At 40.1% G+C, this 15,828-nt stretch overlaps 1 protein-coding gene across 3 annotated transcripts in view; it reads right to left on the reverse strand.

The window, feature by feature from the left end:
* The window catches only part of Ptprr (protein tyrosine phosphatase receptor type R), a 293,879-nt gene that overhangs the window by 9,092 nt on the left and 268,959 nt on the right, over positions 1-15,828 (reverse strand). For 2 of the 3 annotated variants that reach the window (XM_045153538.1, XM_004650100.2), the window contains one exon: positions 11,914-12,027. In XM_045153538.1, the coding sequence (XP_045009473.1) occupies positions 11,914-12,027 (114 nt within the window). Of the gene's footprint in view, positions 1-10,257; positions 10,392-11,913; positions 12,028-15,828 lie in introns of those variants that run through there. The other variant, XM_045153539.1, reaches the window with a different exon arrangement.

A 15,828-nucleotide genomic window follows, 5' to 3' on the forward strand; every position in this document is an offset into this window, starting at 1 on the left:
TAAAGGTGGTGTTGGCTGTATGGCTCTGATTTCTTTGTGGCCATAGAGATATAAACATTTCATTTGGCTATACCAGGAAGGATTCAGATAGGCTGCCCTTCAAAAATTCCACATATCTCATATCACATTAGCTCCACCAAACCTCCAAATAAGTGTCAGCTCATTTCCATGTAGAGAAGCACGTAGCTGTGTCAGGTAGGTGTAGACTCAATTTAGAAGGGGAAAAAGATACAATTCTTTTTTTTCTTTTCCTCTTCCCATTGCTAGTGAGGCAGTGTATTGGGGGGAAAAAAAGAAAGAAAAAAAGCAAAAGAGAAAACCAACCTCCAGATGCCCAGGAGAGAGATTTGGTTTTTAACATGTTAAAATTGTGACCTTTTGTGACTATTAACTCACACATACAGAGAGCAGCAGCCTTTCCTGCCGCACCACCCAGCCAGCATCCGGTCTAATCAGTAGACAGAAGAAATTCTGTAGCGGTGACTCACTTCTGGGCTAACAATGGAACTTACGCTCCTTTGCTTTTATTATTTTCAAACCTAAAATATTTTTTTTGGTAAAGTTTGTTACAGTAAATTTAGAACAAAAGGTGTGGATGTTAATGTGCCTCATGGGTAAAACTCTGCTGGTTTGGGCATGAGTCAAGTAAGGCTAAATCAGCTGTCTCTATTCAGGTCCAGCTGTGAGGTGTGTTGGCCTTGCCACCAAAAGTTTTCCTAGGTCTTTAACAGATGTCACATCAAGAAGGGAGAATTCAGCTGGGTGTGGTAGCACAAGTCTGTGACATCAGTACTGGGGAGGTGGAGGCAAGAGGATTAGGAGCTCTAGATCAACCTGGGCTACATGAGGTAAGGTCTCAAAAAACAAGCAAAACAAAACAACAAGGAAAGGATAACTGATCAAGAGCAGGCGTTTTAAGACAGACACTTTCTCTGAAATAGCTAATGGCTCTGAAGTGTTTGTAGAGTCTAAGAGCCAGTCTATATCAAATGACAAATTCAGTGACAGAACTAGCTTTTTTTCCCTCATATAGGCTCTCTTGTATCCCAGGCTGATCTTGAACTATGTAGCTGAGGATAATCTCAAACTTCCCCGCCTCCTGCCAGTACTTATGGAGTGCTGGGGTTGCAGGCATGTGCGACTGTGTCTGGTTTCTGTAGCACTGGGATCAAACTAGGGGCTTATGTCTACGAGCTGAGCTGAGCGCTCTGCCAACTGAGCTGTATTTCCAGCCCAAGCTCTATCAGTTATTGAGATCTGTTTTTTTCCTCCTGAAAATTAGTCATTTTTTTTTTTCCCTCTGAGCATACAGGTTAACACTCAATTAACTGCTAGCTGAGAGGAAGAAAAAAAAAAACAACGTTGCCCTGGCAACCCTAGGGGTTTTCAATCGTCATAACCTGTTTTACAAAGAAGACTTCTTGTTTGGATCTGAGAAACTATAATTTCAAGAAAATGCACATCAATTTCCAGGGCTTCATCACCAAACGTCCTTAAAATAAATAAGCCAGAATGCTGAATCTCTGGTCTTTCAGTTAGATCTTTGAAAATGACCTATAAAAAGTGTTGTGATTAGTTGGGAATATGGAAATGTCATAAATGTAAGGATATGGAGATAAAATTATATTAACCAGTAGACATTTTATACTTGAAATAATTTTAAGTAGATTTTGAAAACAAAGATTAATTGGAAGACATATATTAGCACAGAAAACTGGTATGTATATATTTCTTCTCCAAAGCTGGTACAGTTAAGAAAACCCTCCATCAGACTAAAATGACTAATTAGAACATTTAAACAATGACATGACACACACTGGAAGCATGTCCCTATCCTATCTGGGAAACTGCAAGTAAATTCTTAAATGTCATTCCATTTAAGGCCTCCATTAAGGATGTACAAAACCAACTATGGGTTTCATCACTTGCTCTAAGAGGAGGATCAGACAGACTGTTTCCTGTTTCTGTGAAAGGGAAGGGGCCAAGGACAGGATCAAAGCTTTGGATCCAGAGAGCCTATAATATGTTTCATTTCCCAAATTCTGTTTTCAAATCCTGCCAGTGTCTAAAGGTACCAATGGGATTAAAACAAACATAATGAGGAAAACAAATTATTGGGGTCAACCTGCAGAAGAACAAATTGTTTTCCTTCTTGGTTAGATGTCCTCTGATGTTCACATGTAAGTCTTTGGTTGTTTTCCTTACCTGTGAGGGGTTTTCTCAGTGCCCTTAGGCTAGTGTATTACTATGGGTCAATATGATTCTTTTTAAAAAATTTTTAAAATTAAATTAAATTTAGTTATTAAAGAAAGAGGCAGAGAAACAGAGAAAGAGATAGGGAGGGAGTGGGCATGCCAGGACCTCTAGCCACTACAAACAAACTCCAGATGAATGTGCCACCTTGTGTATCTGGCTTACATAGGTACTGGGGAATCAAACCTGGGTCCTTAGGTTTTGCAGGTAAGCACCTTAACTGCTAAGCCATCTCTGCAGGCCCATATGATTCTTTAAAAGGAAAAGTGTATCTTTGTATGTTCAATGTGTAAGTTCTGTTAAGTATTGTACGTTGTGCAGCCTTGGTACCTGTGGAGATCTCCTGTAGGAGCCACACAGAGTGAAGGCTGATTGGTTCAGCTCTGTAGCACTTGGAGTTCAGAATTAGGTGTTATAGACATAATAGTGTGGTAGCATTTGAGATGAGAAGATTTGAGCAATATCATAAGTGAAAATCTAGGTAATACAAAATGATTACATCATGTTCAATTGAGGATTAATGGTATGGGTTTTCCCCCATAGCTTTTTAAATTGTTGACTTATGCATATGTAGTAACTCTCAATAGGAAAGTGTGATTAACCAAAGCAGAAAGTTCCTTGTACTTATACCTGGTTGTCAATAATAAGTAATATTAACTAAAGTTATTAGAGATTTTTCCTGGTTTATATAACAAATAGTTTGGGGTCCTTATCAAAGTTTCAGAACATAATTTCTCTAACTTTTGCTTAACTCACTTAAGTCCAGAAAACAAACAGTTTTGCTAACCAAAAATATCCAGAAGTTAGCCATTTAATTTGGCACAATTGGAAATTCAGTCCAGAGTGCTAAAAAATATATATCAAGCAGGTTTGGTGGTACAGACCTGTAATTCTACCTACTCTACTTACTTGGGAAGCTGAAACATGAATATCAGAAATCCAAGGTACTTTTGAGTGAGTTTAATAGCAGCCTGGGTAACTTAGTGAGATGCTCTTAAGAAGTAACAAGTGTTCATTTTTGGTCTGCTTCAGTGATGAGGTGTTGGGGGCCTCTGGGACTCTGGCTCTCTGATTTGGTAGGCATTGGTTTTTCTCATGATATACAGAGACATTTATCATACCAATAACTGTGGCCTACTCCGCAATGCACGACCCATGTACCTCAACAAGCAGGGGCCAATAGGGAGGGGCTAGGTCACGGATAAGCCTAATAATGGTACCAAACTGCCTGTGCTTGCAGAATAGAAAACTAATGAAAAAAAATTAAAAAAAAAGAAGTAACAAGTGGAGCTGGGGAGATGGTTCAGTTGGTAAAGGTTCAGTGAACAACTTTATCTCAAAAAATCAAGTGGATGGGCTGGAGAGATGGCTTAGTGGTTAAGCCCTTGCCTGTGAAGCTTAGGGACCCTGGTTTGAGGCTCAATTATCCAGGACCCATGTTAGCCAGACGCACAAGTGGGCACACGCATCTGGAGTTTATTTGCCGTGGCTGGAAGCCCTGGCGCGCCCATTCTCTCCCTCCCTCTCTCTCTCTCTCTCTCTCTCTCTCTCCCTCTCTCTCTCTCTCTCTCTCTCTCTCCCCCTCTTTCTCTCTCTGTTTCTCTCAAGAGTTCATTTGCAGTGGCTGGAGGCTCTGATGCAATCATTTTCTCTGTTTCTCTTCTATGCTTGCAAATAAATAAATTAAAAAAAATATTTTAAAGAATAAAGTGGAGACTGAAAGAGGAAGACACCTGACGTGGCCTTCTTGTCTGCATGCACATATGAGTGCATGTACTTGTGCCCATACACATACAAATACAAGTAACACACACCCCACTGACACATATTCAAAAATATAGTTAAAAGAGATCTATGGATATGGCTCAGTGGTAGAACACTTACCTAGCATGTATTAGACCCTAGGCTCAATCTTCAACCACCACAGAAAAGTAAAAGTATTATTATGACTTTGGATACATGGTTACCCTGTTGTCTTGGCTTATCTTGTAGGAACGAAAGGTTTGCTTACTATTTCTGAGCACAGATTTTTTTTAAACTGTCCCTTTCCTAGCAGGTATTGGGCAAATATTATTACTATTATTACCATTTCATTGTTCTTCCAGAAACAAAGGTTCCAAGACTCAGAGAAAGCAATAGTCAAAAAGGATGTTAGATAGTCATCTTAGGGTTCAACAGGTAGAATCCCAAAGACACTTGAACTCCCAGCATTAAACCCCATAAATGTATAGTATCATATCAAATAGTAGTATACACAAATGTATAGTGACACTGATATTCAAATGCATGTAGGTGCTATTGTTAGTCACAGAATAAAAATTAATTTACAAGCATTCTGAGATTCAAAACACAACAATTAGGTGGAAGGCCATGGAATCTTTTACTCCTACAAAAGGGTCCTGATACCAGATGAGGCTGGGCACTGTTGCTATGCTCCATCTACCTTTGTGCTAACAGATAGAAAAGCTCAGAGTGAACTTGTGGTTACACGGAAAACCTTAGGCAAAGCTCTGATTAGCTTCCAGGTCCTTGTTATAAGGTCCAAAGATGAATGACCACTCATTGCCCATATCTGCCTGATTCTCTTCCCACCAGACCTCAATCCAACTGCCGTTATAACATCCTCTTCATCTTTTAATTAGAAACCAGCACCACAGGGACGAGGGGAAGATCCATTAATACTCTTCTAAATAAAACACTCGTGGGTGACTTGCACTGAATTCGAGCTTCTTAGAAAAAAAGAGAAATCCTATTTTAGCTCAAAATATGCTCAAAAGTATTATTAAAAGTAGAACCACAGACTCATGAATCTGCCACAAGAACTGTGGCATCTATTAATAGAACTTGCCTTAAAGCCAGTAATAATAATGCTGTGCCAGAGAGCTGAAGAATCCACCAAAGGCTTTGTCATCGTTGTGATCCTGGCAACATCTATTCAGCCTAACACACTTGTTTCTAAACCAGACCATTTGAATTTATTGCTGAAATCCAGATTTGTGAGTTGAGTACAAATGACCTATTTTTGTTTAGTTGTATTACAGCTACCATGCATTGTAATTTTTTTTTATTGCTTAATGTAATTTTTTTTAAATCAGGACTTTGTACCCAAACTTTTGACCTATTAGTCATGAACAAGCTTCACTTCTTATATTGAAGTCATGTCTTGTATTTTTCTTTGCTGTTAGCTATATCTTGACTGCTCTGAGGAAGCAGGCTATGAGTGTCAAGAAGTATAAAATTTATCTATCCATCCATCCATTTATTTATTTATTAAAAGAGGTTCTCATGTCGTAGCCCATGCTCACCTCATATTTACTAGGTAAACCAGGATGGCCTCAAATTCAGTGTAATCTTCCTGCCTCCCAGACACAGGGGTTCCAGGCATGAGCCACCATGTCTGGCTTGAAAAGTAGATTATAAGAAGAGACAACTTTATATAGCCTTGGATCACCAGTGACTATAGACCACTATTAAGAAGAATAAGCAATTTTGGGCTGGAGAGATGGCTTAGAGGTTAAGGAACTTGCTTGTGGAGCCTTAGGACCCATGTTCAACTCTTTAGATCCCATGTAAGTCAGATGCAAAGGTGACACAGCATGCAAGGTCACACATGCACACAAGATGGCACATGTGCCTGGAGTCTGATTGCAGTGGCTGGAGGTCCTCTCTCTTTAAAGGCTTCAGGCAAGTGCAGTCCTGCAGTGTGACCCCTGGGCTGTGATGGTCTTATACTAGGTTATTCTCTGCTCTCATGGTCTAGAAACATATATATATTTTTTAATTTAAGGAGGTCTCTGTTTTCATTTTACATTTGCTCCTACACATTATGTCCCTGGCTGGAGCTTCCTCTGCTCCTGTCAGGTTCTGGGTTTTCCCAGCACAGCTGTCTCCTGGTCTACAAGGCTTCATCAGGCTTGCCTGGCATTTGCGGCTTCTCTTCTGCATCCCTTGGTCGAAGTCCAACTTCTGCGTGTATTCCAGTGGTGGAGGGCTACATTCTCTCTCACTGTTCTACTGGCAGCGGACATAGTGTTACCTTCATCTCCCAATCCCAGATTCAATGACAATTCAAAAGGAATTGCTCTTCTAGATGAAGATGAAGAGTCGATTTGTTAAAAGCAGTATCTTTTTATGTATTTTTATTTAATTTATTTGCAAGCAGAGAGAGAAGAGAGAAAAGAGAGGGACTGGTTCGCCAGGGCCTCCAGCCATTGCAAACAAACTCCAGATACATGTGCCACTTTGTTTTCTTGTTTGTTTTGCTTTTTTCTGGCTTTGTGAGGGCATTGGGGAATCAAGCTGGGGTCATCATTAGGCTGTGCAGGCAAGCACTTTAACTGCTGAGCAATCACCCCAGCTCCACTATTAAAAAAATATATATATATCTGTATGTACCTGAGCTGGCCTTGAACTCTTGATCCTCTTGTCTCTGCCTCTAAAGAGCTGGGATTACAGGTATGTGCCACCATGCTGGGTCTTATCTCTTAAATTGTTTGTTTTATTATTTCAAAAAATGAAGCCAAGGAATCTGTTTTTTCCTACTCTTGGGTTTATTTTGAGAGTTAAATGAGTCAAATGCTTTGAAGACCATAGTGGAGATCCCATGATGAGATAAAAGTCTGCTGAATAACACAGTCTGGAATGTCTGAAGACAGATCCTAACAAGGATGGCAAGTTAGATCCTAAGGGAGGAGCAAAGATTGAACAGGTGTTGAAGAAAGACACTGCAAGAGAAGAAGGGTGACATTTGGATTTTCCAAGAGTCCTTTCACTCTCTCTAAGACAGGGTATTGGGGTAGCCTGAAACTTGCAAATCTCTTATCTCAGCCTTGCAATTGTTGGGATTACAAATGTGTGCCATCAGACCCATCTTAGGTTTCTTTGAGTTATAGGCAGCCAATGGCAACAGTCAGCTTCCAGGTGGAATTTTAATGATGAGGTTTGTCAGGAGAAGGCTGAAGAATTAGAGCAGGAGACAAGAAGTAAGAAAAAGAAGATAAGATGAAGAAAAGTTGGAAGGTTTTCTGTTGTGTTTTTCATAATTACTGAGGAGAGGATATACAACAGTAGGAAGAAACACAACAAGAAAAATCCATGTTGAGCCTGTAAAGAAAGGACGGCAAGGGAAGACCTTTCCAGAAAAAAAACAAAAACAAGGAGAGGATCTGTTTCATAAACAGGAGCAGCTGGCCAGATTTTACTTGGAAGGGGTCTTGGTTAATATATCAGTTAGGATAACTTTGACGCACATATTGTCAGTGATTCAAATTCAGGGATGAGGAGCCTATAGGCTTGCAGATCAGTAGGGAATTTGCATATGTTTTGCAGATTCTATCAAGAGTGCAAAGACAAATCCCGTGGGAAGAATGCGGTAGGGATAGAAGGCCAAGGCCAAAATTTCTGACCATTTGCTTTAGGAAGGAAGGAGTAGATAGAGGAGGCATTGTGATAAGGTTTTAAAAAATGTATTGTGATCCCTTTCAAAACTAAAGGACATTCGGTAGACCCAGTGGAGGAATGTGATTGGGAAGCGGAGAGCGAGGTGAAAGTCAGGCTACTGAAATGGTGGGGGAGTTGGGAGATGGGAGAGGGAGTTCAACAGTGACAGGAGCCCAAACAAAGAGGAGACCAAGGCCATTTCTCAGTATGCTGCTGTTTGAAGTCCTAAAAGAGCAGGTGTTCCTGGAGACCAGCTTGGCTCAGAGACAGCTTAGATCCACGTACTTTGTCTGGTGTTCATGGGATTTTGGCACGAGACAGTGGGAAAGTAGGACTTGGAGGTATGGAAGGGAGTGCCTAGGGGACTCAGGATCCCACACCGAGGGTCGCTTACAAATGCAGCATGTAGGAGAAATTGAAGTCAATGTGGCAGCAGCTGTGGGCTCTCTGGATGCTGTCCTTTATCCCCTGACTTAGGAATCCTTTTGAGAAAACAGGTCGCCAAATTGGAACTGAAACAACTAGATCCTCTTTCAGTGTGGATGGACAGTATGGATTGGAGGGAAAAGGGATTTCAGGAGACTTAGACAACAATTACAATGGAAGGAGGAGTAGTGCAAATTGATATTTTATGCTCATAAAGAAGCTATTTTTTGGAAGTAGTTACATCTGTGCAAAGGAGGAAGCAGAGATGGTGAGACAAGGCGAGACATGTAGGATGATTTACTAACTACATTAAAGGTTTAATCCTATTCAAATGTCACTTGCAAGATTATGAGGTATAGATCACTATTTCCAGTTGACAGATACATATTTGATCTACTCGTTAACTGTACTGATGATTGCTAGATTAACTAGACCCTCATTATGTACCAGGCATTCTACATTGATGATCTCTCTTTTAATCTTTAACACAGCAATAGGAGGCATGCACTATTATTAACTCCATCTTCCAGGTTAGAAAAGGAAGGCATGGAGAAGTCCAGTAACTGATTCGAGACCATACAACCAGAACCAGTGGGAGACAAGACATGAATTCAGTCCATGTTTCCAGGGTCTTAGCTACTCTGATGAACAGTTTCTAACAAACCAGTCAAAATTAGGAGCAAAATGAGAGGCAAGATATGTAGAATAGTACATGACAACAGCATAGTACTTAGGCTTACTGTATGTTTTACTATTCCAAGTACTTTGTATATATATTATCACACTGATGTTCTAGAATAATCATTTTGTTCCCTTTATTGAACTGCCAGATCATAGCACACAGTAAATACTCAAAAATATTTGTTGAACAAATCCATTCGTTTGTTTTGAGACAGGGCCTTGCCATGCAATCCTGGTAGGCCTTGTACTTGTTGTATTTCCCAAGCTAGCAGACCCCTTGCCTCAGCCTCCCTGGTGCTGGGATTCCTAGTGTTCAGCACCATACCTGGCTGTTGAACAAATCTTGAAAGGTGATTATACATATGCTATTTTACTTTTAGAAATTTTACTTTTAATTCATAGGCTAAAGTCCAAAGGACTCAGCTTACATGTCCTTCTTTATTTTATTACTTCACAGCATTTGTTTCTGTGTGAAATAATCTTATTTATGTCTTTGCTTCTTTTCTTTCCCCCTCTGTATTAAATTAAAATCTAGGAAAGCGAGAAGCCTCACTCATTTATCTTATTTAAGGCCAGACAGGTAACATCTAGAATAAGCTTAGGTGATTATTAAGTATTAGCAGTCTGAATAAAAGATGAGAACCCAGTATTCCTTCCACGTAGAACAACTCTTCTTCCCTTCAGTGAGTTACACTGCAAGAAGGGAGGCCCACTGCTCTTCTTCCCCTCCTCGCCACTTTCTCTACCCCGGACCCAACTCTACACTGATGCATGCAGGCTTAGCTGTGAAGCAAGGAAGAATCTTGTCTCTTCTTTTCACACATAGCTAAAATCATCACAAGGGTGATCAAACCATCTCTATATAAAGGGACTTTCCCTCTTTTCATATCTATTGAGATGGCTACATTATTTTCTTTTAAAAGCAGAAAATCAAATATTAGTTAGGATGTGGAGAAACTGGAACCCTTGTAGAAATCAGTATGTTAATTACTCTGAAATTTACAATAGGATTATCACGTAATCCCCCAAGGAACTGAAGACAATAAATATTTGCATACCTATGTTTGCAGCAGCATAACTCATGATAGCTAAAAGGTGAAAGCAATCTCTACGGACATCACTAGATGAATGAATAAACAATGTGGTACAGATATAAAATGGAGTATTTACTCACCCTTAAAAAGGAAGGACATAGCCAGGCGTGGTGGCACATGCCTGTAATCTCAGCACTCGAGAGGCAGAGTTATGGGGAGTGAAGAGAGTTCAAGGCCACCCTGAGATTACATTGTGAATTCCAGGTCAGCCTGAACTAGAGTGAGTCCACAACAAAAGAGGAAGGACATTCTGGCACATGTCAGAGCATGAATAAACCTTAAGGATATTACTCTAAGTGAAATAAGCTAGACATAAAGAGACAAGTATGGTAGCTATGATTTTACTTGTGAAAGTTACCTAGAGGTCAGGCACAGTGCTACATATCTGCAATCATGGCACTTGGGAAGTGGAGGAAGGAAGATCAGGAATTCCAGGTTATCCACAGCTACATGGCTTATTTTAGGCCAGCCTGGGCAAATGACACCCTATTTCAAAACCTGAAAAAAAATTAGAAAGGTACCTAGAATAGTCAATTTCATGGGTACAAAATGTAGAATGATGATTGCCAAGTGCTATCCTGATGGAGAGGTGTGAAGTTAAGGGACACAGAGCTTTGCAAGATGAAATAAATTCTGAATAATGGTTGTTCAAAAATATAAATGTGTGGGCTGGAGAGATGGCTTAGCGGTTAAGGTGTTTGCCTGCAAAGCCTAAGGATCCCAGTTCAATTCTCCAGGACTCACATCAGCCAGATGCACAAGGGGGCACATGCATCTGGAGTTCGTTTGCAGTGGCTGGAGGTCCTGGCCTGCCCATTCTCTCTCTCTGCCTCTTTCTTGCTTTCAAATAAATAACTAAAACATATTTGAAAAATATATAAATGTATTCATTACACTTAAAAATAGCTCTAATGGTAAGTATAGTTACATGCACTCTATCATAATTATATAGTTTTAGCAGGGCATGGGACCATATGCCTTTAATCCCAGTACTCGATAAGGCAGAGCAGGAGGCCAGCCTGGACTAGAGTGAAACCCTACCTTGAAAACACCAAAGGAAAAAAAAAAAGCCTTTGAAGGGATACTTGGTAGTTGTCAATATGCCTCATTTTAAAGGACCATGATTCTAAAAAGAATGACTCAATTAAGCCAAAAGAAAATGCAGGATAAATTGAAAGGATGCAGATTTAACATACTATAAATATTGTATGTCAATGATGAAGAACTGAACCAAAGCGTAAGTATTAAGGACTTTGATGGTTGGTGTTACATTTCTTCAAAGAGAGGCTGTAAGGCTCTGGAGAGCTTCCTGCCCACTCACTTTCTTCAATGTCATCTTGTTATTTCAAATAGGATCTTGCTAAGTAGTCTAGGCTGGCCTTCAGTTTGCAATCCCATTGTCACAGTGCCTGGATCTTCAATTTTTTTTTTTAAGGCAAGCCCAGCACACTGTCCCCTTCCTCCCCCCTTTTTTTAATGAGAGGGAGTGAGAGAGAGAAAGAGAAAAACGAGAGAAAGGGAGAGGGGGAGAGAACTGGCACGACAAGGTATCCAGCCACTATAACTGAACTCCAGATGTTTGCACCGCCTGTGTGCATGGGCGACCTCAAGTGCTTGTGCGCTTGCATCGCCTTGTGCATCAGGCTTACATGGGACCTGGAGAGTTGAACATGGGTTCTCGGGGTTCACAGGTAAGCACTCTAACAACTAAGCCATCTCTCCAGTCCCTCCTTCTTCTTCTCCTTCTTCTTCTCCTCCTCCTCCTTCTTTGATACTAGGCTGGTCTGGAACTTACTATGTAGCTCAGACTGCCACAAACTCATACCATATTTCCCTCCTCAGCCTCCCAAATACTGGGATTACAGTCATGAGTCACCATATCTGCCTTCAACAGAAATCTCTGTAGAGACTGAAAACCTCAGGGCCTGTGTTCTTTAAAAGCCAGGTTGACAAGATCAAGTTGTGAGGGGAAACTCTGGTCTGAGGTGAAGTCTCTATGACTGTCCCCCTGGGCCCTTACCTGTCCATGCGGAGCTGGCAGACGATGCTCAAAGCATCAACAACTCCTTCTTCTTTCAACTGTTGGCAGCCAATGGATGTAGCAATAAAACATCCTGTTCTACCAATCCCTGCACTGCAGAGAAAAGAAAGAATAAAAGGATGAGGAAAAATGACAATGTTACAATGTATTCTTTTTAAAATAATCTTTACAATTTGAAATAAGACTGAATAATAATAAAACATTCATGTATTGAGCCTTACAAACATGGCTTTGTACTGTGCTAGAAATATATTTATTTAATTATAAGTAGTAGCTTAATTGGGTGGAATGAGGTGATGGGTTATGGGAGTTGTGAAAAGGCATTGTAATTGTTCTAGAAAGAATCATGAGGACTTGATTTAGGTAAGGAATGGGCAGTAAAAAGCAGAGGTAATATTTAGACACATCACACAACTAAGCCTGGAAAACTGGAGTTGAGAGTAAGAAAAGAAAAAAAAAAATCAGAGGATTAGGCTAGGAGGAAAGGAAGAATAGTGGCGCCACTGAGGCAAAGGAGAATTCTAGAATAAGGACTGATCCAGTGGTGGGGTAAAAGTTAGAAGGGACAATGAGGAGGGTGCTCATAGCTCTGGGTTATTTACTCAGAGGCGATATAACTGAATAGAAACACAGTATCTCAGGTTGGAGAGATTGATTGCTCAGTGGTTAAGGCACTTGCTTGCAAAACCTAAAGGCCTGGGTTCAGTACCCCAGTACCCATATAAAGCCAGATGCACAAAGTGGTGCATGTGTTTGGACGTCCTTTACAGTAGCAAGAGGCCCTGATACACCCATTCCCTCCCTCTCTTTCCTTGCAAATAAATAAATAAAATATATATTTTTAAAAAAAGAAACAGCCAGATGTGGTGGGGCACTCCTTTAATCCCAGCACTTGGGAGGCAGAGGTAGGAGGATCGCCTTGAGTTTGAGGCCACCATGAGATTACATAGTGAATTCCAGGTCAGCCTGAGCTAGAGTGAGACCCTACGTTGAAAAACCAAAAGGTAAAAATAAAAATAAAAAACAGTATCTTGGAAGTCTTCTTTAGACAAATTTGTGGATAGGACAAATCTCACAAACTTCTCTGCCCTTCTTCAGGTGACCTTCTCTCAAATCTGCGTCTAAACCCCTGAGTTTCTCCCAGCTGTAGGTCTTGCTGTTACTATTTTGCACATGTTTAATGTGTTTGAAATGGAATTATCTTTTCCCTCAATGGCATTATCCACCAGCTACAAGTTTCCCAGCCTAGGAATCTTGGAGCCATCTTCAACATCTCCCCCTCATTCACCTCCCACATGTCATCTGCCACCACTCCTTCTGTTTTTCCATCTTGACTGAACTGCTGAGATCCATGCTTTCCTTGCTGTATACTAATCACATCTTCAACATCTTCTTAGCTCATGATCAGCAGTGCTCTCAGTGTGGTGCCTGCTCTTGGTCTTTTCTAACTCACAATACACACAACTAAGATAATCACTTAATTACATCACTCTACTCAAAACACTGTATATGGCTCCCATCAGTTAAAGCATAATATCTAATCTACTCATCCTGGTACTCATGACCTTGAAGAATCTTAACTTTTAAATATTGTGTCTTTTTGCTGTCTTCTTCCTTTCACATGTGATATTCTCTTTTGTTGTTGTTGTTGTTAGATTTTATGGTTCTAGAGAGCTGATTTGAAAGAGGGACGTGGAGTTGGATGGACCTTCAGAAAATGGTTAGAGCCAGCAAAGTGCAGGGTTGTGGAGAGCTCCAGCCCACCTCATTCTTTTAAGGTCTCATGGGAGAGTGTGGAGGGAAGAAACACTTTGCTATGAGGAAAAGTTCCAAGGATGGCTCACATCACCTAACTCAACTTCGAACTGGTTGAAGCTGCAGTTTAAAAAGTTCCAAAGATGTTCCTGTATAAGAGACATCTGGAAGAATGATGGCTTAGTATGGTACTTATATGATATGATAGTGGTCAGTCCATCTCTGGCCTGCCTATAACCTTCCCTGTTTAGTGATTTGCTATTTGGAAGAGGCCATTCCCAGAAGTGGGAAGTGGGGTAGGACAGGGAAGAAAGACGTCAAGGGGTATGGCCAGGTCTGTGAGACTTTTTACAGTAGCTGGGTATGGAGAGAGACAAATTGGAAAGGGGTTCAGGGAACTGGAAGGTCTGGGTTCTAACCAGTTTAACTACAATCATTGCAAAAATTATTGCAAAATGCTTTTATCTTTCAACTTTTCTTTTTATGTTAATGATATTTTCTCAATCAGAAAATCCCACTCCCAGCACTTTTCAAAAACTACAAATATTGAACATTTCTTATGAACCAGGTCGACATTTTTCCAGTGTTTAGAGACCATTTTTAATCCCCACATTTGGAATTAATTGCTCTCCTCCCTGAGCTCAAATTGAATTTATCTTGTACATTTTGCATTTGTTTCCTGTTGAAAGTGACTGGAGGGGGATAAAAAGGAATAGGTCCCTGTAATTGAAATGTTCATAAAGACTTTGTTTCCTTAAAGAATTAAGATTTGAGCCATATTCTATGAGTTACAGATTTGTCTATTGTGAATGAGAAAGTATATTCCAGATATGCCAATGGTATAAAGAATTGATGGTAAGCAGAAGCTATGATTTGTGATAACAAGTAAATTAATTTGGCTGAAAAGAAAGTTATTTCCATAGAACAACAGAAATAAAAGTGGGAAAGCAATCTCATATTATACATAGAAGGCTAAGAAGTTTGGACTGTATTTTCTATATTTTAAACATTTTGAAAGAATTTAATTGAAACTATGAATTTTCATCCTTCAGAAAAATATTGACATATGCTTTCACAATCAGATTTGTTCAAATAATGTCAAGAACTTCACTGATACCTGTAATCTATCCAGAGAATCGGAGTGGGGGGTTTTTGCTCTTGGCAACGTGAAGCTACATTTTTGACCAAGGACTCTATGTGATGCAAAAAGTTTTAGGAAAATAATCCTAGAGGAGTGTACAGACTGGGCTGGAGTAGAATGGGGTGGGGTATGTGTGTGAAATTAGTCAGCTGCTCCTAAATGACATGGATGAGGTCACAAGGGTCTGCACTAGGGTGGTTGGACAGGAAGTGGTGATTATGGGAGAAGCTTTGAAGAGCAAGCCAATCTGGTAACTGATTAGATACCGAAGCTGGAATTGAAAGACGGAGCCAAAGATAACTGTCAATGTTGGATGGTGAGTGAGTGGAAAAAAGAGGCTTCGTTTCTAGAACAAGTAATCAGAAGGGGCCCTGCCTTTATAGGGGAAGTGCTTATTTTAGTTTAGATATCCCGAGTGCTTAACAATTTTGGGTGGGGAATAGTTCTAGCTCTCAACTATGGCCAGCTAGGTGCGCTTTTTCTTTTCTTTTTTTTCTTTTCTTTTTTCTTTTTTTTTTTTGCCACTTTTGGCTTTAAGCTAAGCTTTTAGATCAGGTCCAGTGCTGGAAACTGGATAATGAAATCTTTGGGTAAATAGACATGTAATAACTTTTGCTTTAAACTACCTTGCAAAGTTTCAAAAGATGAGTTTAAAATAATAATCTAAAATAGCACATCTAAGCAAAAGCTGTCTTAAGAGACTTATGAGTTAAACAAATAACAATTATTATGAGAAAATATGGAGAATAAATGGCTGGTCATATAGAAAGCTGTAAAATACTTGCTTTAGTTTGGTCGCCCTGAAAGGAAAGAAAAGGGGAAGATACCGTCACAGGAAGTGACCTCTCAGTGAGGCATGAGAGAAGGGAGCCACCAGCAGCACCTGCTGCTGCTCTGCGCCTCTGTCCCACAGCCTGGTCATAGCACTTTCCTTTCCTTTAACAAAATGACCCACTGTGCTTTTCCCAGTTCATGAATTTATTTCCATCTGTTTTTTT

This window comes from Jaculus jaculus, chromosome 6 (genome assembly GCF_020740685.1).
Source record: "Jaculus jaculus isolate mJacJac1 chromosome 6, mJacJac1.mat.Y.cur, whole genome shotgun sequence".
In the NCBI taxonomy this organism is placed as follows: Eukaryota; Metazoa; Chordata; class Mammalia; order Rodentia; family Dipodidae; genus Jaculus; species Jaculus jaculus.